Here is a 26,063-nt window from a genome sequence, read left to right on the forward strand (position 1 = left end):
ATTAGTGGGAGGACCATTCACCTGTCGTGCAATTAAGCCTGTCATATAGATAAAGATCGAGTTTACTCGTTAGCGCAAAATAACAGGGACTAGGTGTCTAGAACTTGATTACCTGGGTGAGGTTGGCGCTTCTGCTAGCTCAAGGGTGAAACTAAGAGAGGAAGCTGTTAAGCGTATTAAAAGGTCCAGGGCAGTGGGTTATGAATCCTTAATAACAACATCAACAACAAAAGAGGTGGTTTGTCGGGAAGGAAGAGATTCTTGCATGATTTTTTGCTTTGTGTTTCTTCTTTACCTCCTCTCTCCTCAACAAACAGAGGCCATGTCTCTTTTGCTCATCGTTTATCTCCCTCCTGCCCGGCACATGTTAATGAGTGACTGGGTGGATACACGCTTCAACACAGCATGTCCAAGTAGGTGGTCTCTCATCTTTTACTTTCTTATTTATCATAGATGGTAATGTTGGTACTTCCGTAGTGTTTACTACATAGCAGGGGCCAAGTAAGTGCTAAGGAAGTTTATACATATATTATCTCACTTAATCCTCAAACTCAGTCTAGCTATTAGTGTTATTCCCATTTTACAGGTGAGGAAATTAAGAGGTGGGGACATTAGTTTGTTCACGACCAGACAGCTGCTCAGTGCTGGTGCTGGAGGGCCCATGTCCTCACATCCGTGCAAACTGCCCTTTCCCCAGCCCCTCAGAGATCTGTACCATGAGAATGCATCCTTCAAAAGTGCCCTCCAGTTGTCCAGCCTCATGAGCATCTCCAGAAGCAGTATGTATATGGTGAAGGACTGGTGGGGGGTGGGGAGGGAGAGAAGGAGGCAAGTACTCAACCTTAGAAATCACATGAAATCAGATGAGAGCTCCGTTTTCAAGGAAAAGGGAAGCAAAGCTATCGAGTCTCACAAAAAAAGGATATGGTGGTCTTACCAAGCCGGTCATCTGGTTTTGAATAAACACAGGACCAAAAGGTGGGAAGAAAGGAGTACCGGCTAGCCAGCTCTTAGGGGTTATCTTTTCATGGTTTCCCACTGTCCCTGTTTTCAGTCCAAAAATAATCTGTTCAAGGGACTAAGTATTCTCCCTCACAGAATAAAACAAGTGGAAGGAAAAAAAAATCCTTTTACATATTTCCTGTTGTTTCCCCTCACGGGTCTTAAGAATTAAATAGAGTACCTAGAAGTCCATTATACCTTAAATCGGGCCTTGAAATATTTTTAAAGTGTATTTTAGTCTAATGTTACTAGAACAGAGCAAATCACAAAGAGAACAGAGACTGTGTAGTTTCCCCTTGTTTGTTCATCTGCTTATTCCTGAAATACACAGTGGGGGAAACTCGCACTGTGATGTCAGTTTTGTTGTTGACGCTGCTCTTATGTTTTTGTTTGGTTGCAAGGTGCCAGGCTGACACAGGTGAGCCAGGGCGTGATGGAGGCGAGGAAACAGAACGGGTGAGCCAATGCCTTCCGAGAAAGAAGACAAGTGGACGGAGATCTGGAATTTGCATTTTTGCACCTGTTACCCCTGGAAGAAAGTCCAGGAAGTTCAACTGCTGCTTTAAAAAAAAAAAAAAGAGCTGGTGATGCTGGGAGTGCAGTGAAAATATGCTTAAGGCAATGACTGTTACATACTGAGTTTACTTTCCAGATATCTTAAAAGCCTGGGATTCTAACATGACCAGTTAACTTGTAACTAAGGCAAATGTCCTCTTTGCTTAGAGTATGGACAGTTTTCTTGCTGTTGAAAGACTGCAGATCATACTCCAGGCCTCCTCAGTTTTACACACGTACAACCTCGCAGTCTGCACTGTTCAAACATAGTAATATGTGAACACGGACCCTTCTGGAACGAGTAAGTCCCGTCTCCTTTAGAATCATCAGCAGCCCCCCGTCTCCTTTCTCATAGAAAATTTGTAGGTAGAAACAACAGTAGGGATCAGAACCAAGAATATTTATGCTATAGGCAAATAAAAAGTAAAAGACATTCATAGGTGGTCAGTAAAAAGTAAAACTCAGTGGTATTCAAAAATATTTATAAAAATACCTTCTCTAAAGTGACACAGCTGGTCTTCCCCAGAGCCCGAAGGGCAGGCCGGCTTCCTGACAAAACTCTCACGCAGCACAGAAAAGCTACCAGTTATTAGTCTGTCCTGGGCCAGTACTTGGTATCTGTCTTGTCCAACCTTTACACCAATATTGTTCTCCCTGCTGACTAGTCACATTGCTAAACGCGGGTCCATTTGACTCTCAAATCCGTGCTCTGTTCTGCCTCTGTGGATACAGACCAAATTCCCTGTTGAGAAAATGTGTCACTGAACTGGCATTTTATTTTAACCCAGTATCATCTAATACTTGCTGGGAACAATGAGCCAGTGGCTGAGAGCTGGGAATCTGTGCAGTTGAGAGTTTCTCCTTTAAGGGTCAGAAATGTGTATCTCTCAAAGAAATATTACAGACGTGTCTCAACTGTGCAATAATGTTAATCACATTAACTTTTTTTCTTTCAAATTCCCTTTTGATTCTAAGTTGATAGCTCTTTCCTTATTTCCTCTTTTTTTCTAATTAAGTATATCCATCCGAAGTCTACTTTGGAAACTTTCTCTCTGAAATTTCAGTTCCCATGATGAAGTCCAAAGCAAAAAGCAGCAGAGGCCTGTCAGTGTGCATGTCACAAATCGGCCAGAAAACCGCGACAGACCAGGGGGGACGCGCACCCCTTTCGGTGACAGTGATGCCTGAGGGTTAAGGTGATGACGCTGAACACTGAGGTCCGTCAGTGTCAAGGCTATGGAAGAAGATACGAAAACAGGACACCAAACCATTTTTCCCCTTCCCACTGAGTGTTTATTTTATAGCTTTTGCATCAGGTAGTCAACTGAAACACTTTGACAACAGAAAGCTGGCAGAATGGTAAGGAAAAGGAGTGATTATCTCTCCAACAGATGTGACAAAATGGTTTCAAGTTGGAAACAGTATTGCATAAATGAATCAACTGAACAGGGGAGGGAGAGAAGAGAGAGAGAAAGCAGACAGAGGAAGGAGCCAGTATCTTCCAACATGGATTGTGAGGGCTAAAAAGGCACTGTTTAGCTGTCTGTGTATTCATAAAACCAAAGTCAAAATATACAATCCACGTTTGTCAAAATTACATTCGACACTGCTTCAGAGATGCCCACACACCTGACTCCCAAAGGAAAGCTACAGAAGCTGTCTGAAAAAATCAAGTGGACAGGACCAGTCTGTCTTCCTCACAGGGTCACCTGCCATGTGTTTTAAAGAGATGCCCATCAGGATCCTTCTATAAATAGTACTGCAAAGGTCACAAAGCTGCGCGAACTTAAGTTACAGGATAAATCTGACTAGCTGATCGCCCAGTTCAGTCTTCACAATTCCCACTCCAGGAAATCAGAAAGGAAGCTCCACTCCAGAGGAGCTGAATTGGCAGTGCATCTGGAGCAGAGTTGCGTTTCTCCTCAAAAGGCTGCCTGAACAGCAGTTTAGCTGGCATCTGCTGGCAGCTTTGCGGAGGGTAAATGGATGCAAAAATTCAACAGCAATTGCCTTGCTTCCTCTCAAAAGCAAATGGCACTAATTTATGAAGAGGCGAATTTTCAGATCATGAAGTAGAAGCACCTGGGCCTCTTAAAGCCAGACTTTGTAAAAAGTTTACAGTACTGGGTGCTTCTCATAACAAAGGATTCTGGGACCATAGGTGTGTGTTGGAGGATGATCAATGGGAAAACCTGGATAGATGGTTTACACACATGTTCTCTATGTAGAATCTGAATATAAATTAAAGTACCAGCTATGCATTTGGGAACCAGCCTTTAGTTAAATTCTCTAGTGCTTTTAGAATTTTTATTTCATTTTATTAGAAAAAGAGAATCATTGTCTACAAACTATTTTCTTTCTAGCTATGCAAATACAATGAGCAAATCATTTGCAATATCAAAATACGTTTGTAAATCACTGATGGCACTGACAAGTTTAGGAATTTCCAATAGGACATATATTGAGGAAGAGCAACAGTAGATTTCAAATTATAGGCATTAACTGAATTTTTAAGAATAGAAAGTAAAATGCAAAGTTTAAAAGTCAGTAAGGTTTTCTCTGATTTTCAGTCATTTAAACCCAATCATCAGGGATTCGGAAGCACCCAATATGTTCCAAGTTGCACAAATGCGTATGGATGATAGAAAAGTAACCCCCATGCAATATTTTAAGTGTTGCTATCAGATATATTTAAGTGATACTTTACAGATTAAAGCTGGGTAAAATCAAAATATATCCTCCCCAGTACGTTTTAAAACAGTCACAATAATTTATCAACAGTTGCCATTTCACAGCAATTAGAAAACAGGAGTTGATACAAGTTGAACAAAAACATACTTTTTCCTCTTTCAGGAAATAAACATATAGATACATACACATACACACGTAACATCATCTTTTAAAATTCAAAGTGGTTAATTTGCTTTTGTATTATATAAAAAAAATTTTTTTTCTCCCATGATCAAAAGACTGAAAAAGCGCAAAGGCTAAAAAAAGAAAACCACATTTGCCACTTTAAAAAAATACATTATTGTCTCAGTGGTTCTATTGATTGGATTATAAAGTTAGGTATCATAAGGACTCTGCGCTTGTCAGACTCCTAGGATGACACTGGACCACACGGAGTTAGATGGAGCCCTTCCCCAGTCTCTCAGAAGGATGCTTCTAACCCACCCTAAAAGGTGACGGAGTAAATGCCCCTATTCTGAACTGCTACACTGGGAAAGAAAAACATGCCCACCTGGAAGCAATCTATGTCGTATAAGTTTATGAATCTGTGGGAGAGGCCGCCTGAATCAGAAAGCTATTCTTTGGATATATGTTAGGAGCTTTTGGGGAAGTATATAAACTCTTTGAGGCCCTCTCTAGAGTACAGGTTCAAAAGTGATTTCTCCATAAATAATCATGTTACAGGGATTGGTGAAGTACAACCCATGGTCCCTATCTGGCATGTCACCTGTGTTAGTAATAAAGTTTTATTGGGACCCAGCCATGCTCACTCGTTTATGTGCCGTCTACGACTGCTTCTGTGCTGAGACGGCGGAGCTGAGTCGTCATGAAGGCGACCGATGGCCTGCAAGGTCTGAAACACTCTTCATTCTCTGGACCTTTATAGACGAAGTTTACTGACCCCAGACCTAGTGCGCTATGTGCTACTCCAGGAACCTAACGGAAGTGATGCTCCTCAAGAGGAGGTCAGCATGTGCTCCAAGCACAACCTGCCTCCTGGGGCTCCTCAGCAGATGAGTGTCGGGTGCCCTGTCCTGAGCTGGTGCTTCACTTCCACGCAAGGAAACCACTCATATGTATTTTCAATAAATATCTGAAAAGAGTATTAAGTACACAAAAAAAGAAAGAAAGCCAAACAAGGAAAGTACGCCTGTTGGTGTCCTCTTAATATGTTCCTATTTCGGGGGGCAAGGGGTGCTAAAGTGATTCTTTCTGTCAATGTCCTTGAACTTCAATTTTGTTTATACATGTCTTTTAATTAGCAGTGTTCCCTCCTTTTTCCTCCCATGTAATTGATAACCTTTAAAGCAACCTGCCTAAAATGCTTTCATCGTTTGGTGAGGCCTTGTTCAGGAACATGTATTTAAACGAAACATATTAAAGATTCTTCTTTTAGAAAATGTTTCTAAAAATTCTTTATCTCTGTGACTCCAAGAAGCGGAAGAAGATAAAGAATGCACAGGGAAATTAAACTCTGCAAAATAGAATATACCTTAAAAACCAGAGGTATAAAATAGCTACCATTTCTGAATGGTTAACGTAAAGTCAAAACAGAAAAATCTTCCAAATTTGAAGAGCAAATTTTCCCCTGTCCTGAGTCAGCTAATGAAGTCTTTTTTTTTCCCCCCCAAACAGGTAACCTCCTGAACTCAAGCAGCTGCTCATGAATCTGTAAGAGTTCACAGGTGTTTCAATATTTCAATAGTTGTTGAAACAGGGAAGATAAAACACCGAGAAGCTATTTATCAAACACAAATTTATATCAGGGTTAACTTTTTTTTTTCAACCAGCTTAAGTGGACTTTTCTCCTTCTTTGTTAAAAAATGAATGGTGTAAACTATACGTTAAAGATGTTTCCATAACACCTTACATTTCTAGAGCGCGCTACAGTTTTCAAAGTGCTTTCACATGCCATCTCGTTTAATCCTCACAACACCCCTGTGAGGTAGGTACAGCAGGTATTATCATCCTCATTTCAAGATGAGGAAACTGAGGCAAAGAGAGGTTAAGTGACTTGCCCAAGGTCACACAGCTGGTAAGTGGCAGAGCCAGGAGAAGAAACCAAGTTTTCTGACTTCTTGTCCCGCACTCTTTCCACTTGAACTACCGCCTCCGATCATGAATAATGTACTGTCTATCCAAATGGAAAGGTTACTGAAGTTCATTTCAGTGATGTCTTAACAGTAAAGTTAAATGAGAAATACAAGAACAGTAGGTCTGATGGTCTTACTCGACATAATAAAACTGGTGCAAAACCACTTTTGTCTAATTACTTATAACTTTTTGGTCCAAATACATAAAATATGCAATATTTACAGCATTTTCCTTTTTTTATTTTTTGTAAATGCAATGCTTTAAAACACATTATAAAGCACCTTAGTAAAAATAGTCTACAAGAAAAAGTACAGAAGAAGTAGGAAAACCCTACCCATACCACAGCTCACTGATGGAATTATAATATGGAGTCACCGGTACCTCAGTTTACAGCTTGATAAATAACCCATGGAGAAACAAATGCTAAACTTACTTTTTTGATATGAATGTGTGGAAGCCTTAGCTAAAACTTCAGGCAATGTCAACATTCTTTGAAGTGTTTCCCCAATCCTAGATATGGGGGAGACAGGAATGAGAAATACTGCTTTGATTCTTTTTACAGTATTAGTAATGGTTTAAATTGATTTTTAACACTAATAATCTTTTTTTTTAAGAAAATAAAACGATCTACATAAATATGGGCAATTCCAACTGCAGCAGAAACATCCTCAGCAAACATGATCAAACATCCCAACAAATGTCATGAGACGTGATTCACAAAAACAAAAACAAAGCACGCACTGCCAGTTAATAACACTATTCAGTAGAGGTGTATAACCCAAACCTCCAGGTGAAGGTGGAAATAGCAAATGGATTCATCTTCACTCATGGTTAGTTGAAAAAAAAAATGCTTTATCAAAAACAGAGTATCAGAACTTTTCTGAAACTGTATTTACCTTTTCTGAATTTGTATAAACCTGCTATGTGTTTTTGTTAGCTGATGTGTAGGTTTTGTCTAGGCAGGAGGTTATGACTCCCACCAAAATTTAACCAGGAAAAAAAAAAAAAAAAAAAAGGCTGAAACTTAAAGTTCCTAGGCCACTGACATATCAGGCAGAATCTACTTCCTTGAGGTCACTGTATCCTAACTCAGCTCAGTACACACTGTCTTGTACACCGATCAGCAGTCCAAGTTGTGGAGCTGAGAACTAAGGTGAAGACGGGCTCAAAGTTTTAGCTGGAGACTCTAACTGCCATACCTTGGATTCAGTTCGATTTAGGGTAAATCTTTTCATAGAAAAAGTTTTGGGCGAGGATGTAGAGGTCTCCGTCTTTTTCCCGCACGGCATGGGCTCGGATGAACTGGAACTGCTCCAGTGCAAACTCGTAGAACTCGTTCTCCATTTTCCAAACGTCAGACTGCTGTAGCTTCGCGATGGTTTGTTTGGTAGGGAGCTTCTTCTCTGTGGTTTTCCTAAGATGGGATTTCTTTCCTACTTACAAAGGGAAAAAAGACAAGGAAAATAAATCCCAAGAACACACAAAAGACCAATGCCCCTTTATTTGAAGAGTTGGTTTAAGTTAATATGGCACATGGAAGGGAGGTAACGTAACTGTCTTGTATTGATATCATTCAGGCAAAAATGGTGCCCTAATCATACTAGAACTGTGATTTGTTCGTTTATAATGTAAATCCTTACCCTTGCTAAAGAATGAGATGTCAAATAACAAAAATTAGAATCGCCACTCCGTAAAGCGTACAGGCTGTCCTTACAACGCTGCATTCTCAAAGGCTTGCTGCTCTAACTAGTTTATTTTTTTAAAGTATGATAAAGTATCTATTTTCAAACTTGGTGCTAGTTTCTCATAACCTGTAGTCTCTAGAACTATGTGCTAGAAGCTAGGGCATATGCACACCCTAGGCAAAGAAGTTTTTTGTTTTTGTATGTTTGTCTTCTTTTGCTTTTATAATTTAATCAAAATAAAGATTGCACACTTTCAGAACTACAAAGTTCAGTAGTTATTACACGAGGTGAATTAAAGTAGTATATCTAGTCATAGTGATAAAACCATTTATCCACATTCCCATTTAATTACATTAAAATGATAATTATAAAAACAGGTAAAATTTTGTGAAAATATCCCTGTTTATTCTAGCTTAGAGGAGTTGTGCCCCCAACAATGGACCATCAGCACAGCATCAGGTCCTCAGTCATACACCAAGTTTTCCATCCACAGAATTTGTCAAACGGATTTGGTGGCCCGACAGCGATCTGTTAGCCCATGTACCAGATCAAGCATGCCGCTCTCCTCATCAGCGACTGCTCCTTATTTCTCTAACATGCGCTCTTCAAAGGTGAGGGGACAGGTGGAGAAAACCAAGGCTCCCTCACACATTCCCAAACCATCAATATCCATGAGTGTATCTTATCAAAGAACAACAACAAAAAAATCAGAATGAGCTGGACGAGCGCAGTCACATGCAGACGTGGAATCCGGTCGAGGCTGCCGGGGCACTCTCAGGAGTCCTGTGACAGACACAGCACAGGACCGTGACTAACGTGAGCCCGCCTCGGAACTCTGAAGGGAGGAAGGCATGGCCAGCACCACTGACCACCACACGTTTCTGCGGCTGGCTCTCCAGGCTGCCTTTCCACTGTTTCCACAATGCCTTTGAATTATCATCTCATGCATGTTTATTCCTTCAAAAAATATTTAATGGACACCATCTGTGCGCCAAATACTGTTTTGTATTGAAAATGGTGAGGAGGAACAGACAATATGCCTGCCTTTCCAGAGTTACTTCTTGTGCTTTACTCAAGAAACTTCAAGTTACACATATGATTTCATGTTGCCAACAAACAAAGTAAAGGACAACTTTAAAAAGAAACCCATCCTTTGTGTACCTGTACGGTAGAGTTCTGTGGCGCCCCTGAAGAACCGAGGCAAAGCTGCCTCCAATAACATGATAAAATCTTCAAGCTCTTCTGTAACTCCCACCAGAAAGTATTCATTAACCAGGTTGTACTTGGCTTGATCCATAGCCCACCTGCTTCCCACATTCCTAAAACCAAAGAAAAGGAATAAAAAAAAAAAACCTGATTGTGAAATCTGTTAAGTATTTTTGATGCTTTTGATAACGTATGTTATGGAAAAAAACAGATAAACACACGTTCATCCAAAGCCTTACTGCCCTTTTATTAATGTCCTTTGGGAGGCACTCCTGTTCCTAATTTCCTTTGCTTCTGTCCCCAATTTCTGCTCAACTATGCAGTGCTAATTCAGACTTTATTAGGGGATACTTAATATGAACAAAGTTGAGGGCAGTATAAAAATGCGCATATATATCCTCCCATCTGATTTAGTGTAAGTGCATTTAATTTTTTTTCAACTACAGCTGACCCTTGAAAAACATGGATTTGACCTGTGCGCATCCACTTCTATGCAAAGATTTTTCAGCAGTAAATACTGCAATACTACATGGTCCGTGGTTGGTTAAATCTGCAGATGCCAAGGAACCTCAGATACAAAGGGGCCAACTATAAATTATACTTGGATTAACCCCCACCTTATTCAAAGGTCAACTGTAAACGAAACTTTATTCATTTTGAGAGCTCTCTAGTAATTCTGTTTACTGCCTATCTTAATTTATGAGGTTAGGTTTTTTCTGAAATTTCTTAAAAATAGAAATAGGGTAAGCAAATGGTTCTGCTAAGAATTCTTTATTTTTATTTTTCACATTGTCAGCTAGTGGCTGGTAATGGAGATTTGGCCCTGAAGAAACTATGCCTTTGAGTTCTTTTTAGCAATGGCATTCGCTGATCCGAACTCTAAGCTCTGCCTTTAAGCAGTGTGATACTGCTGGCGACCTCGCCTTTCTAAGTTTGCCTTCTCAGCCATTAAAAGGCTGGGATGGGGAAGTAAAATAGTTGATTTCTAAGGTCCCTCCCAGTTCTATGAATCTATGAAAATGAACTTCTAAAGAGATAATGCCCAATACTCTTTATTGTTCTAAGATGGGGGGTTGGCAGACTCTCCCTATGGACTCTGCAGGCCACACGGTCTTGGTCACAATCACTTAACTCTGCCCTTGCACTGTGAAAACAGCCGCAGACAGCAAGCAAACAAATGGATGTGGTTGTCTTCCAATAAAACCTTATAAAAACAGTGTCCAAATTGCAATTTGCCAATTCCTGTCATAAGAAAATGATTAAAAATTGAGAAGACATCCTTTCTATGCTTCCAATTTTTCTTATGCTCCTAGAGTTGGCCCTTTAACAACATGGGAGTTTATGGGCACCAGTCTGATCCAACCCCCCCACTCAGCCAGTCAAAAATCTGTGGGTAACTTTACAGCCAGCCTTCCAGATCCCCAGTTCCATAACCACAGATTCCAACTGTGGATTGTGTAGTACTGTAATATGTATTTATTGAAAAAAATTTGCATATAAGTGAACTCACAAAGTTCAAATCTGTTGATCAAGGGTCAACTGTATTGTGCTTTGATGTAATCTACTGACCACGACCTTACAGTTCACAGTAACCCAGTGATGACCAGGACCTTACAGTTCCCAGTAACCCAATGATATGTCCCAAATAATGAAGTAAAGAACAGAAGGCATTCCTTTCATCTTTTATCATGGTTTTAAGGAAGATACTAACTTTGAATGTGTTCCTGTTTTTTTTTCTACTTTTACTTTTAAAATGATTGATTAGAACAAATATATATGTACATTATTTTTGTTTGTTTGTTTGTTTGTTTTTAACAGACTGTTTTTTTTTTTTAAAACAGTTTCAGGTTCACAACAGAACTGAGCAGAAAATATAGAGAGTTTGTACACAGCCCTCCCCACCCACACATATGTACTCCCCTACCCTCAGCGTCCCTTGTCAGTGTGGCATATTTAGTACAATCGATGAACCTACATGGGCACATTATTATCAACCAGAGTCCATAGTTTACATTAGGGCTCACTCTTGATGCTGTACGTTCTATGGGTTTTGACAAATGCATAGTAACATGTAGCCACCACTACAGTATCATATGGAATAATTTCATTGCCCTAAAAATCCCCTGTGCTCCATCTATTCACTATGTACCATTATTTTAAATTGAAAACTCAGCACATTCTGAGGAAATAAACCATTAAAAAATAAAGTATCTTTACTTTACCTTGGCATTTCTCAAAGTCAGATCGGTCTAACCAGGTGAATCATTTACCCAGTGAGCCTTTTTTGATCTAAGATGGATAGCTGAAGCATTAAGCTCAGGAGAATGAGGTTTATGAAATGACCCCGCCTCCTGATTCAGACGTCCACTAGGACAGAGCAAAGTACGTAGCACCAAAAACAAAACCAAAACAAAAAGAGAGAAAAAAACCAGCATCCGAGAAACCACTGCAGGCATGTTATATGTAAGAACCCTTTTCATGCACCTAAAGGTAACCACACAACTAGGCACTACTTAATTACGTGCTATCTTCAGTCTAGTCTCTCACTCATTCCTTACGCCCAGCCCCTGACTAACACATTCCCCCTTGAGAAACAGATTCTGGAGAGAACAGATTACTGATGGAGGCTAACTGCATTTCCCTACCAGCATTCTGAGCTGTGGCCGCAGAAGAACGGGATTTGAAGCCAGAGCTTCTCGGGAGCACAGTCTGAGCCGCCCTCAGCCACACATTCATCAAAGGTCTGGAATAAAGACAAAGCAGCACATGTGAGCCAGAAACCCAAGTCTCACCTATCAAGTATCTTAATGTGGTAAGTTATTAAATAAATGGCAGCAGTGGGTGGGATGAGATAGTGAATTGAAGTGATCGGTTACAAAAACATACTTGAGATACTGAAGAAAGTTAAGCACGGATATCTCTCACATCTTCATTTTATGCCAATGTTTACAAGGATTCTTTTACTATACGAATGGAACACTCCCCCAGATAATAACCTGTCCTCGAAAATAAGTAGTGGTTTATGTTGAATTTGTGTATTTATATTTTCTATCCCCTTACCAAAGGAAATTAAATAAAAACAAGGATAAAGATACTCCTTGTGAAATAATTATTTGTAAAGAATATGAAGTCGGACTACACAAGTCTTTTCCCCTTTTCTTATTAAAACAAACAAGAAAATCATCGTACAAAGCAGAAATGACCTCAGATTCTCATGACTTGCATGCCCTCCTCTCCAAATGCATCTCACTAAATTAATTAGAAGGGAAAGAGACTCACAGATTATGGATCTACAATTAAATCAACTCCACTTTCTTGAGTACCTACTGTCTGTCACAGGCATTTTAACAGGAGGCATTATCTATGTGAAATGACATCAAGATACCAGAGAACAAACTGAGAAGCTCAGCCTTGCATTAGACATCTATAAACACCACCCGTTATTTGAGGAGAGGGAGGATGAGAGAGTAGAAATGGAACACACCCAGGTCCAGATCCCCGAGTTTCCAGAACCATGTTTAACTCTATTTTAAGTAAGTCTTTACAGCCTTCAGACCTCACTTTCTAATCTATAAAATTAGATAAATTCAAAGGTCCCTTTCAACCAAAAATCTATTGAGAATAGGGCCCCAGATCCTTAGACCTGGCTATGGGTGAAGCTATAGTGGAATAATTATCTCCGCTCAGGCCAACATTTAAGAGGCATCGGCAAACTGCAGCCCACAACTGATCTGCCCATTTCTTTTACAAATGACCTTCGCCATGATTTAGGAAGAAGATCTACAACTTGGGTTTGAATCCTGAAGCCCAGAAAACCTAAGTTTTATGTTAGCTTCCTTATCCAAAAAAGGAGGGCACAATCTTCCTCTGAGGAGGAAATAAAATCATGGATGTAAAAGAATCCACCTCAAAGACTGGTTCACTGCAGGCATTCAATAAATGGGATGTGTCTATGTCTGAGTGTGTCTCTGTCCCCACCTCTCCTCCCTAATAGTCAAATATAATGTTTTGTTGGTCCTTATTCTCCCTGACCTGTATAGCATTTGTCTGTTTCCATAGAGTCACTATGGGGACAAATTTGGGAATGTAAACATCCACTATTGGAATTAAAACTGTTTAAATGAATAAGCACATAAAATGGCTATTTTAACCCAAATTCTCTAGTTAGCCAACTCCTAATCCTGGGTTGTTAGAAGTATTTTAATATTTCAAACAAAGACAATTTGTAGCTAATCTTCAAGCCTATTTTTGACCAGTAGTTTAAAATGTACTGGCCTCCTCTAGCAGTCTTAAGAGTTACCATTAAAATCCATTCCTCCTTTCCTCCACAGTCCTAGAGTTTAGCCTCTTGTGTAGTTAGGTATGGCCATATGACTCAGTTCTTGCCAGCGGACTGGGGGCAGAAGTGATGTGAGCAGGTTCTGAGTCACTTGGTTAAAAGGAAATTGGTGGCCCTTCACTTCCCTCCTTCCCATGAGCTGGAAGGCAGATGTGGTGGTGACTCAAATTCAACCAAGTGCATAAGGCAAGTCCCTAAAGGACAGCAGAGCAACAATATGGCAGGAACCCAGCTCCCTGAATGACAATGTGGAGTAAAGCAGCTCTATAGCCTGGCCCTTCACCTTTAGACTTTTAATGTATGATAGAAAAAAAATCTTATTTAAACATTTGGGTTTCTTTGTTTTAGAAGCTTAATATCTACACTAACTAATCCACCTATTAAACATTTTATTAGACAATATAAAAAGTAGAAAAACAGTTTGAGTTTTGCCTCCTTTATGGCTCCTTTTTACCATTTGGCAGAGGTGTTTCACTCCCATCAACTAAAAGAAACAAGCCAGAGATGGCCAGTAGCAAGGGAGAAGGAAAGAAAAATAACAACTATGAATTATCAAAAATTGGTGAGCATATATGAATGTACTAGGTCTTAGCATATAACGGAAATTCCTGTTTCTTTATAAATATGTGATGAATAAAACTTCCTAGTGAGAGAAGCCAAGTTAACGCAACTCCATACCATCTTTACTACATATAACTTGATGAATCAGTCCACTAAGGTTTTATTCAGGATGAACTGCTGCACTCACTCCAACAGTGACATGAGCCCCGGGCTTCTCATATCACAGAAGAAGACTGTCACTCAAACGCTGGTCACCAGAACTATCCCGCTTAGTTGCTAACTTCTACTAGTCTTCTCCTAAACATTTTGGTCACATTTGAGAAATAGAATTTTTCTATAAATAAATATTTCTCTCTTACAAAACTTCAAGTTCTTAAAATAAAAAGCAAAAACAAACAAATGACATAAAAACACTCCAGATCCCGTCCTCTCCCACAAAACCTAGTTCAGTATACCAGAGAAACAAAAAGTGATGGTCCGCTTTTCCACTTAAAAACCGTCAATGCTTAGAAAAAGCAATTCTTTGTGACCTAGATACAGATGTTTTTTACAGGTACAAAATATCAAAATATTCTTTACACTATTTAGATTATTAGCTCAGATACTTAATTCCTAAAATTGAAGGTTAAAGTCATTAAACAAAATTTGATGCTTGATAGTGATGGAAATTATATTTACATTCAAACCCTTTTCTGCAAATGATCTTGCTTCTTATCTTATATAGAAAACTGATGCTAAGAGTGAACTCCTGTGATTTCCTGCTTAGGTTCAAGCTTATCTGCATCTGCAGCCCCCACTGCTCTCATCTTTAAAGAAGCATTTCCTCCTATCTTTGAATACCATTCTCACTCCCCTCTGAGACCCTGCTCCATCCATTTTTTCCCAGTTTCTTCTATCATCACCCCTTGCTCTCTTCAGCTCTATTAATATGCCCAAGTGTCTGTCATCTTAAAGAAGTATTTTCTGATTTCTTTTGTTCCTTTCAAAGCCAAACTTGTATTCAAGAGCAGTCTTTCCTCTCGGTCTTAATTTCGTCTCTCATTTACTCCTCCATCTTTTTGATTCCACTTAAACTCCTTTCTCGGACATCCCTAATGACCTCCGTGCTGACAAATCTAACAGCCTCAATTCAGTAGCCTCTTTGCAGCTGAAATTATTTTCCCATGCATTTCAAGGACTTGTCAGGTTTGTCTTCGGATTCTCTGACCTCGGTCTCCTCGGTGTGCTCCCCTCCTTCCTCTGTCTACTCCTTAAATGTCGGTACTCCCCAGAGCTACAGATTTGCACACCCTCTCCTTCTTCATCCATTTTTCATTTAGTCCTCTCTTCATGCTCTCTGTGTCTCCCAAGGGCAATTTCATTCAGTCCCTTGTTTCGACTCCCACCTTATGCTGATGACTGAGACAGAGGAGACTGGTCTACGACAAAAAGTTACCAAACCTTTAAATATAAACTGCAGAGATATTACCTTGCTTTCCTGTGGCACTTTTTACATATAAAATACTTTCTAAGCAAACAGTAGTAAGCTCTCAAATGCCTTTGTGAGACAGGATAGTAAAAGCCATGCTCCACAAGTAAAAACCGTGGTCAGGGGTAATGAACTGCTAAGGACTAGGGAGGCAACACTTTGTAAGCCAGTGGTGGGACCACGTAGTGGCTAAGTATGGATTTCTTCTAACCTCATCAATATCTTTTATAAATTAATACATATTTTAGGTAGAATATTCTAAATTCATTATAATTCAAGAAGTCTAGTTATTTTAGAGTAGGAAATACAAAAAGCAAATTGGAGAAGGAACTAGGGTCTCTGGGACCAGTGGGGACTTCTTAAACATAACCAGATTGGCCCCTTAGATTGTTACTTACACTTAGGAAAAGAGTATATAGTTATGTGCAGTGACTCCCTTGCTGTTCTGCTGACAAAACAATTAATAAAAATGTTTAATAATCTATAGGGCAATACAAACCCAAAATATCTATAAAAGATATTTACATATTTAGAAAATGTGAGTGATGAGGTTTCCATGCATAGTTCTTTGGAAGCCATAAAAAGGCTCATGCTGAAAGGAGGATTGAGAAACAAACTATTCAGACTTGGGTATTTGGTTATATAAACAAATATATTTTTATATAAATATATATAAATAACTATTTATGAATAAATAAATATAAATATAATATAAAAACAAAGTGTGCCCGTCACTTGAAAGAAAACAACAGACAGTGGTTCTCAACTGGAGTGTTCCGACCCCAGGGTGACATCTGGCAATGTTCAGAGACATTTTGGGTTCTCACACCCAGAGGGTGTCAGGGGGGATGCTATGAGGCAGAGGCCAGAGATGCTGGTAAATACCCTACGATGGACAGCCCCACAACAAAGTGCTATCTGGCCCAGAGCAACAGTGATGCCAAGACTGAGAAATCCTATGGGAGCCAGTGATAAAAGTTAAGCTTTCAAGTAAAAAAATAAAAAACTTTAAATTTATTTTTGGAAAACTTCATCTGTCACCATAAGCCTGAAAGTGTCCCAATACTTCAAGACTTTTCTGATGAGGTCAGAGGTGATAGTAATGAATGTGAATTTTTGACACTCAAAAAATAAATAAATAAACAGGTGCATTGAGATGTATTTTATAATGACATAAACAGCCAATCCAAGCCCTATCATCATTAGGGTGAAAAATGGTTACATTTCCAGGCTGGAGATGGCATACTTACCCAAAACATTCAAAGATGAAAGGGAAATTAAATTAAAATATCTGCCTGCATTTTTCTGTGGAAAGTTTTTCCCATAGAACATTTTTCTCTGGAACATACCTCATAAAAATATCGAGTAACATGCTGCATTCCCTCCCTCCTTTTTAAAGGATATAGAGAGGTTGAGACTGTGAGCTCTGGAGTCAGGGTGCTAGGGTTTAAGTTCCAGCTCCCCCACTCACTGGCAGTGTAATGCCGGGCGCGGTACTTAACCTTTTCGTGCTCTGGCTTCCTTAATCTGTTAACAGAGACAATTACAGCAACTATCCCATAGAACGGTTGTGTAGACCACTTGCAAAACTACACAATATGACTTAAAACAGAGCTGGATACACAATAAGCACTCAAGAGATGTGAGCTATTATTGTTATTCTATTAAGTATTATTATGACCAAATTCCCCAAACCACACAGGACAGCAGCCACAGAACCAGGGTATCCAGGTGTGACGTGACAAATGGTGGACGCAGGAACCTACGTGACTATGAATCCGTTCCTTACCAACGTTAATTCTCCTTTAGTTGAAGGAGGGAGGTGGATACTAACAATTACCAGATGAGAGCTAGTGTAAATGATGGGGCTAAAATTAAAATAGAAAGCAAGCAGTTAGCACGGAAGTGAATTCAGAAATAACTAACAATAAATTCTAAAGCACTAGGTCACAACAGATTTTATAAAATTTTGCACAATCTCCATAGTAATATAATTACACATTTTTTTTCAGAAGATTAAATAATACTAAGAGATGAGTGGACAGTGGGGGAAAAAAAGGTACTGTTTGGCTCAGAACCTTCTGTCTAAAGCTTTGAGACAAAGGAAAGAAACAACAATTTCTAGAAAACATAAAAAAGTAAAACAACAAAAAAATTGCCTCCGCATGTGACACAAAGGGCACATCTAACTTAGAAAAAAACTCTTTGTTGGATGTTAGTTATTACAGTACATCAAGTATCTAGCATCACTACCACACATCAGTTTGGGTTGAGAAGGTGCAGAACTCCCTCGCTGAGCCATCTGCTCAGCACTTACAGATGACTCGGCACCATGCTAGATACGGGGCAGACAAAAGTGAATGAAATACAGCCCCTGCTTCAGGAACTTCACAGCCTCCTGAAGAAGACACACATGTGAACAAATAATTCTCGTACCACAAAATAAATGCTTAAAAAATAGAGATTTGAATGGAGTGCAGTGGTCTGGAAGCCTTGAAAGGGACAAGAGGTTAACATTTGAGTTGGATCTTGAAGGTGGACAAAGAGTTTTCCAGAATGAAGCAGAAACATTCTAAATACAGGGAACAACACACGTGCAAAAGGTATAAAGCAGTAAGTTTGGAGGATGGTGACATCTCACATGGCTGGGGTGCTGGGCGCCTCAGGGAAAATGAGGTGGAGAGGGTGGTCTCAGGTCACATCAGACTCTGTCTCCTGTGCCCTGGGCAATCCTGTGAGCAATGAGGTCCCAGTAAGGGCTTTCCACCAGAAAAGTGACACAGTTTGGTTTCTTAGAAAAACAACTCTGGGGCGACTCTGGAGGATGCACTTAAATAGAAGACAACTCCATCTGAACCTGCTAAGTAAGAACTCTTTTGAGCTACTGTTCTCGTCTTGCCTGAAAAAAAGTAGCTTCTTTAACAGAAGAATGTCCCTAAAGAGATGATCACAAATCAATATAAACCGCTATCATCAACACTATGAGAACCAAAGCATGTACACAAACATCTCAAGTGATAAATAACTATAATGGCCTTGTAGAAAATTCTTAACAGGACTATAATAAAACAAATATTCAGCTCTGGAACAAAAGTAAAATGGCTTTTAAAAGGACAAAACATCACATATACTTCAAAATATCAACTACAAAGTGGTTTGACTTTCGCTTCTTTGTACTGTTGGGTTCTTTTCAAAATTTCCTCAATAAGCAAGCAACGTCCTTGTAACCACTAATAAATTTTAAAAGCACCCTGTTCATTGCATTTCATAAACAATTATCTTTACAAAACATCTTAAGACTAAAATATTACCTTTTTGTCTCCTTGTTTTCGTCGTCTTAACCCTGGTCTATAATCATCTCCAAATCGCAGAAAGTAATAGTAAGAAACTAGCCTCTCGATAGGGTCCCTTATGACATTGATGTAAACTGGCTTCCTCTTCACACCAAACCTGAAACGGGACAAAGTTCGAAAGATGAAATCGACATTTTCACTCCCTGTGGGGTGTCCTGAAATTACGCGTTTGAGGTGTTAATTCTATACTGAAAGAACATGAATTAATGTAAATAAAATAGAGTATGTGGAGATTGACGAACTATTTTGTGATTATTTATGTTACAATCCAGCAAAAAATAAGAATTTTAAATTTACAACTGAAGATAAAGGAGAGAAGGGAAAATTGAATGAAAAATAATTTAAAATTTTACAGGCAAGAATTACATAAAACATTTCAATTCCACGGAGCAACGAGTCCTCATTTCTGGCCCATCAAGCTAGATAAACACTATCAATGGATACAGCAGAGGCCCACACACATGTGACCATTTGAGCCTACCTTCTGTGGCTGCTAATTTTTTTTATTTTTTTAAACATTTTTTATTGAGTTATAGTCATTTTACAATGTATGTGTCAAACATACATATATTCATTGTCACTTTTTTTTCGCTGTGAGCTACCACAAGATCTTGTATATATTAACAAAAACAGACTCATAGACGTAGAATACAAACTTGTGGTTGCCAAGGGGGTGGGAAGGGACAGACAGGGATTTCAAAATTTGTAGATACTGACAGGCTTATGCAGAATAGATAAACAAGATTATACTGTATAGCACAGGGAAATATATACAAGATCTTGCTGCTAATTTTAAAGATGAGATAGAAGTGAAAGCCTTTAAGTTCTCAGCATTATTTCCTTAAGGAATGACAGAAAGTTGAAGGAAAACAAAAGGCTTTTACTTCAGCAACCCCTGCAGACCCCAGACCTACCTAGCTGGTCCCTGTTCCTATCCTCACTCGTCCCAGTCTTGAACCTTAATGTTATCTCGACACTCTGCGTTCCTTCATTCTTCCTTTAGCAGTTACAACAAGCCCTTTTGTTTTTCTCTTTTGTGGGCCTTCTCACAGACTTGACCGGTCTTCATCATTACCGAGTTTCTCTTCACAACTGCCCTCTTCACAGGCCCCTTGCTTGGATGACTGAAACTAGCTGGTTTTCTTGAATCCAGTCTCTCCCCTTTCAACCCATCTTCATAACAATTCTCAACTGCTATTCCTAAAACACTGTTAATGGGCTCACTCATCTTAGGAACCTGAAATAACTCTGCTGTTTACGCTGACATCACACCCAAACTCCTTTGCCTGGTTGCTAATGTCTGTTTGCCTTACGCCTTGGGTACCACTTTACTGACCTAACTTTATTTTCAACTATCCTCAAACAAGAAACCACCTACCCGTGATGGTTAGGCCCCCCCCGTCCACCTTCACCAATGTACCATACATATTCCTATTTCTCTTTCCATGCCTTTGCTCATTGTATCTTCCTTAACTGGAATGCCATTCTTGTTTTCTATTCTTTCCTTCTATTATATCAATTCATCCAAAAAAACACCATTTTTGTGTGTGTGTGTGTAACCAATATATGCCAGGAACTATTCTAACACTAGGAATAGAGCAGTGAATAAAAAAAAAAAAAAAGACAAAATTCCTTGTCCTTCTGAAATTAGCATTCTACTTGGGAGAGAGAGAATATAAACCATTAAATAAGTTAGACAGTAAAAACACTAGTACCAATGTTAGACAGTAAACACACTAAGGGGAAAAGCAGTGCAGCGGAAGAGGATACAGAGACATGGGGAGAGCACAGTGCAAAACAGGGCATCACCATCATTATGTGATGAGAAGAGAGCCATGTAGATGCCTGGGAGAAGGGGTTCCAGGAAGCTCAGACTGCCAAGTCAGAAGGCCCTGAAGCAGCTAAGTGCCAGGCGTTTTGGAGGAATAGCAAGGAGGTCAGTCTGGCTGCCGCAGTCAGAAAGGGGAGAATAACGGAGAATGGGAGCGGAGAGACGGGGGTGGAGGGAGAGCAGGTCACGTGGGCCCTACAGGCCGTGAGCACCAGGAGGGGGCCTGAGTCAGCAGAGAAGGTCACAGTGCGGAATCTGACTTATGGCACGGTGACTACAGCTAACAGCACTGTACTGTGTACTTGAAAGTTGCTATGGGAATAGATTTTAAATGTCCTCACCAAAACCACAGATCGGCAGTCATGCGAGGTGAGGATGTGTTAACTAACCTTACTGTGGTAAACATTTCACAATATATATGTGCATCAAATCACCACACTGTACACCTCAAATGTGCAAGATTGTATATCAACAATGTATCAATTATGTCTCAGTAAAGCTGGTGGGGGAGGCCACTGGCTGGTGTTTTGGAGTCAACTATGGGGGCAACAACATCTTGTGAGGTCTAGGAAGTCTTGCTGGGGCTCGCAGGTAGTGCTGTCTGCTTTCCTTTAACACCTGCACCCAGGAGCTACTGCTGTCCCACAATTTCACTCTATACCTTTGCCTGCTAGCGCTTCTCTTTTAAGCCCGTTCTCCCCAGGAGCATTATAAGCCACCTGAGGGTAGGCACAGTGCTTCACTCTACCTTTATATATTTCACAGGGCCCAGTACACAGTACTTGCCCACTGACTAGCACTATTTGGAAGACTAAAAAAAATAGCAGTCTCTCTTAAAATGGGACTCACTGTGTGAGATGCAGTAAACCTAAGCTGTATGACTCTGAGCAGGAGGCAGTGAAAACTGCTTCCTGTTTTGACCAGTCTTGCTATGTTCACTCGTCTGTCCACAGAAACCCTGAATTTAGCTAACTGCTTACAATTTAAATTTCCTTTTTCTACCAAAATCTTTTTTCAAAGGCACTAAAAAGCATTCAGCTAACCTAACCAGTTTTACATTTTCCCCTTCCTTCTGCTTATTACAATGCATGTCTTACACACAGCAGGCATCCTATAAATGTTTTATAAGAAACTCTTAAGCAAATGAGTAGTGAAAAGAGGCCACGGAAGAGAAAAAAGCAAGGTACCTACATAACTCGTTACTTTCAGCCTCTGAATTACTGAAAATTAACTGAACAGGAAGTTCCTAACTTACAAACGGGTTATCTTCGATAAGAACTGCTTTGTGCGCAAAAAAAGGGGTCAGCTCTCTTGAATTCTAGCCTTTTTCTATTAAGTAAGTCTAGGTCATTAAACTTGATATATATATGGAAATACTGGAAACTACAGAGAATTTTTTTTTTGCAAAACATCATTACATTAATGATGTTGTTGGCTGATCAGAACTTAGGATGTATTTTTTCACTGAACAAACCATAAACCTATAAAACCAACAACAATGCAGTAAAAAATTTTTTACAGATTTTTAAAAGAGGAAACAGTATTGCTGCAAGTATATGCAAGGGAGTATTGTTGCAAATGCATTAGAGTAGACGCTCCAGGAGGGCAGGGGGCTGTTTCTGTCTCGTTCACGGCTGTGTCACTAGTGCTCAATGTCAGGCACAGAGGTGTTGGATAGTAGAACCAGGTTGAACAGACTGTTGGGAACTAACCACTTACAGAAGCCCTCCTGTGGGAGAGTGCACTCACTAGTGAGAAGAAGGTAGGGAGGGCAGGCAGAAGGGATACACAGTCGCTCCCTTTACTGAGAGAGCTGAGAGTCTTGTAATAGGGATGTAAAAGAAGGGGGAAGCACAGGACAGCCGGGCAACAACTCCATTCTTAAGACTATGGGATTCCCTGGAATCCAATTGGTCACCTCCATTTTTAGCCACTGATCCACCAGAACTATTCCCTTGGGAACTACATCCTCCCAGAACCTCTCCCACCAATGCTTCTGTCCTCTTTCCTCCTTTCCCCCAGTCCCCGACACGTGGAACAGACAGCAATTTACCACGGAGAAGTGAAAAGGGGACCTGGGACTTGACAAAACTCTTCTTGCTGTCTGGGAAATGACTTCCTGGGGCGCCACTTTGGGTGACACTTCTATGTATGAAACATAATTTTAATGCGATAACCTAGGTCAACTTCTTCTGAAAATGGATCAGAACTATTAGTTGTAGGTTAGGGTATAGCTGTGCAGACAAAGAGGCAAGGAATTAGAACTGGAAATAGGCACGATAAAATGGTAGCAGGCCATCCAGCTCAGTTAGTTAGGAAACAAATGTCCTTTAGGTTTGTAGGTTTAATTCTTTTACTAACCAGGTGGTTTTGTACAAGGGGGAAAAAACGTTGGGTAGTTGCAGACTCCACCTTTAACCCTGGCCAGGCATCTCAGCTGCTCCTCAGGAAGGCTTGGGAGGAGGAGCAGAAAATCCATCTTCACTCCAGGAAATAAAACTACTATTGACTTATTAGGTAAATAACATATTTGGTAGGAATCTGAAAAGTTATATGATGAGCAGAAGGGAAAAAATATAATCTGAGCAGCAGGGTGGTTAAGAAGACATCTCAGAAACTTTACTCCAGCCATGTCAGCATGCACAGCACGGCACAGCCAGGAGCACCAGCGAGCCTCCTTTCTTCACAACCGCCCCATACGGCTTTGAGAGATGGACCAACGAGAGGATGGTTAAAAGAACAAGCACGTACCCAGAACAGGTGAAAGGAACCTTGTCAGCTGGCTGGGCCAAGCCTCAATGGACGGCGGTGAAGCTGAAAGGGGGCTGGACCGCCTTTGGGAAGCATTATGCTTTGAGATTTCTGCTTCCTGCTAGATTGAACCTTTTTAGTCACGTGGCAGTCTCTCACTGGGGACGCTGACCCATGGTCAGGTGAATCTGGGGATGCGGAAGCTGCAAATACCAAGGGAGGACTGTGCACATTTCTTCTGGACTCTCTTATCCCTAAAGGGTTCACAGAAACTTTTTCAAATCCTTCTAGTGGTAAGTTCCCACTGTCTTGTTTCAAAAATAGTGAATGACCTGCTGAAATGTGTTGGTCCCACTGATACTAATGTTAAGAAGGAAAGATTTTAAAAGTATTTATCTCCTAAAAAGGGTGTATGTCTGTTAGAATGGCCCAAATTAAAAAAAAAAAATATATATATATATATATATATGACAGTAGCAAATGCTGGCAAGGATACACAGCAACTGGAACTCTTGTGCACTTTTGGTGAGATTGCAAAATAATTTAGCCACTCGGGAAGACAGCTTAGCAGGGTCTTAGAGAGTCACCACATAATCCAGGCATCCCACTTCTAGGTTTTACCCAAGAGAAATGAAGGCCTTGTGTCCACACAAAACCTGACTGCAAATGATTTTGGCAGCTTTACTCACAATCCGCAAAAGCCAGAAACAGGTGAGGTAACCAGACTGGTGAATGGATACAACTGTGGTGCTTCCATCCTTACTACTCAGTATGCATCCATCCTGCTCGGTCAGGAACTAACTACTGATTCAGGCATCAAATTGGATGCCCGTCAAAAGCATCAGACTAAGTGAAAAAAGCCAGGTTCAAAAGACTTGGTGACTGACTAGACAGACGTGGTGAAGAAAAGCGTTGTTCAAGACAACACTAAGGTTTCTTGCTTGGATGTCTTGATTAATAAAAATGGGTAAACCCCCCCAAAAGAGAATGATGTTGGCAAAGACAGAGCCCTGAGCAGTGCCTTCCTAGGAGCTGGGGATGAGGAGGGCCAGCAGAGATTCAGGCCGGGAGAGGAGAACACCCGTAAGACAGCGCGGTAACTGAAAGGAGACAGCGTTTTAAAAGACCCTGACAGCTCTGTGTGAGACCCAAACTCAGAGCTCCCCACACATGATCGTGTTCACTCCTCACAGCCACCCGTGCCGTAGTTACTTGAATGATCCTCATTTGGCAAACGGGGAAGCTGAAGCTCAGAAGGCGTGGGGCTGAGGCTGCCGAGCTGGTGGGGGACTGAGGGGCTAACGCGGAGCTGTCTGACTTAGGGGCTGCTCCTTGGCAGCCGGCAGGACTGAGGCTGCAGAAAGAGCCAGCAACACAAGGTGAACAACGAGGCAACCTCCACATACCGCCTATGACGGTGACAATCATTTTTAAAAACGTTTCTACAGTGTGGTGATATGCTTGCTGAAATGCTGCCAGTTTCAACCAGTTCAGCAGAGAAGTACAAGGTAAAAGGGACAATCTCACGTGGATCTATATACTACCACACTCTCCTCAGGCCTAAAATGTCATCACTTTGTTAGTTCTCTTGCATATTTTAGACCTAGGGAAGCATTCAGTTATTTGTTCTTGTCCCGACAAAGCTGCTTCTTTACTGATTCGCCTCAGTTATTCTGAAAAAGACAACGGGGGTGATATGAGAAACCAAGTGACAGTGATGAAAACCCAGACTCACTCCTGGGGACGCCACAAAGGCACACACCTGACGTGTGTCTGAATAAAACTGACTGCCGTATCGAAAATAATTTCCAAACATCTTCCTAAGACAGATGCTGACATGTGACCCTCGGTAGCTAAATCACAAAAAAATCTCAGCAGAGTCTGAGCGAAACCAGCATGAAAATAGTTTGCCTTCAGCTGCACATTTTTCTTTACAAAGGAAAATGTTTTGAGAAGGATTTTTGAAAGAGATGTTCAAATGTTTTTCTTTTGCAAATTTGAAGAAATTGGAAGTGGGAGTAACAGATGCTGTTGGTAAATGAGTGGGATGGATTTAAAAGGGAAGGTAATCTGTAATATTTTCATTGTTTATAAAGAAACAATAAAAAATGTACAATTATAGGGAAAAAAGGGGTTTCACTCATGACAAGATCTGCAACTTATTCAACTTTATATTGCCTGCACCCTAGGACATTTTGAAAATGTCCAAGCTATAGAATTTTTTTAAATTAGAAATTTCTAAATTTATGATGTTAGCATATCGACATTATTTTAAAATTGTGTTGTCTATCAATTAAAAAAAACTAATTAAACTCTAAAGGGAAAAACTGAAGGAAATGTGCTTAAAAAGTAAGAATACGGTTAAGACAAAAAGGAACAAGACAGGACAGGAATGCAAATATGTAACGAGAAGATATTTTTGTTATTATTCTAAAGTTCGGAATAAAACCAGATAAAGAAAACCAAAGCATGGCTTGAGCAGACTTAG

At 40.2% G+C, this 26,063-nt stretch overlaps 1 protein-coding gene across 2 annotated transcripts in view; it reads right to left on the reverse strand.

Annotated features, from left to right (window-relative positions):
- Positions 1–3,818: 3,818 nt before the first annotated feature.
- The window catches only part of HS2ST1 (heparan sulfate 2-O-sulfotransferase 1), a 156,567-nt gene continuing 134,322 nt past the window's right edge, over positions 3,819–26,063 (reverse strand). Inside the window, exons 4-7 of one of the 2 annotated variants that reach the window (XM_045522998.2) lie at positions 18,952–19,090; positions 11,918–12,015; positions 9,228–9,385; positions 3,819–7,817 (exon numbers count right to left, since the gene is read on the reverse strand). In XM_045522998.2, coding sequence (XP_045378954.2) covers positions 7,588–7,817; positions 9,228–9,385; positions 11,918–12,015; positions 18,952–19,090 — 625 coding nt within the window. In that variant the 3' untranslated portion in view covers positions 3,819–7,587. The remainder of the gene's footprint in view (positions 7,818–9,227; positions 9,386–11,917; positions 12,016–18,951; positions 19,091–26,063) is intronic. The other variant, XM_010963303.3, reaches the window with a different exon arrangement.

Source organism: Camelus bactrianus, chromosome 13, assembly GCF_048773025.1.
Source record: "Camelus bactrianus isolate YW-2024 breed Bactrian camel chromosome 13, ASM4877302v1, whole genome shotgun sequence".
Lineage (NCBI taxonomy): Eukaryota > Metazoa > Chordata > Mammalia > Artiodactyla > Camelidae > Camelus > Camelus bactrianus.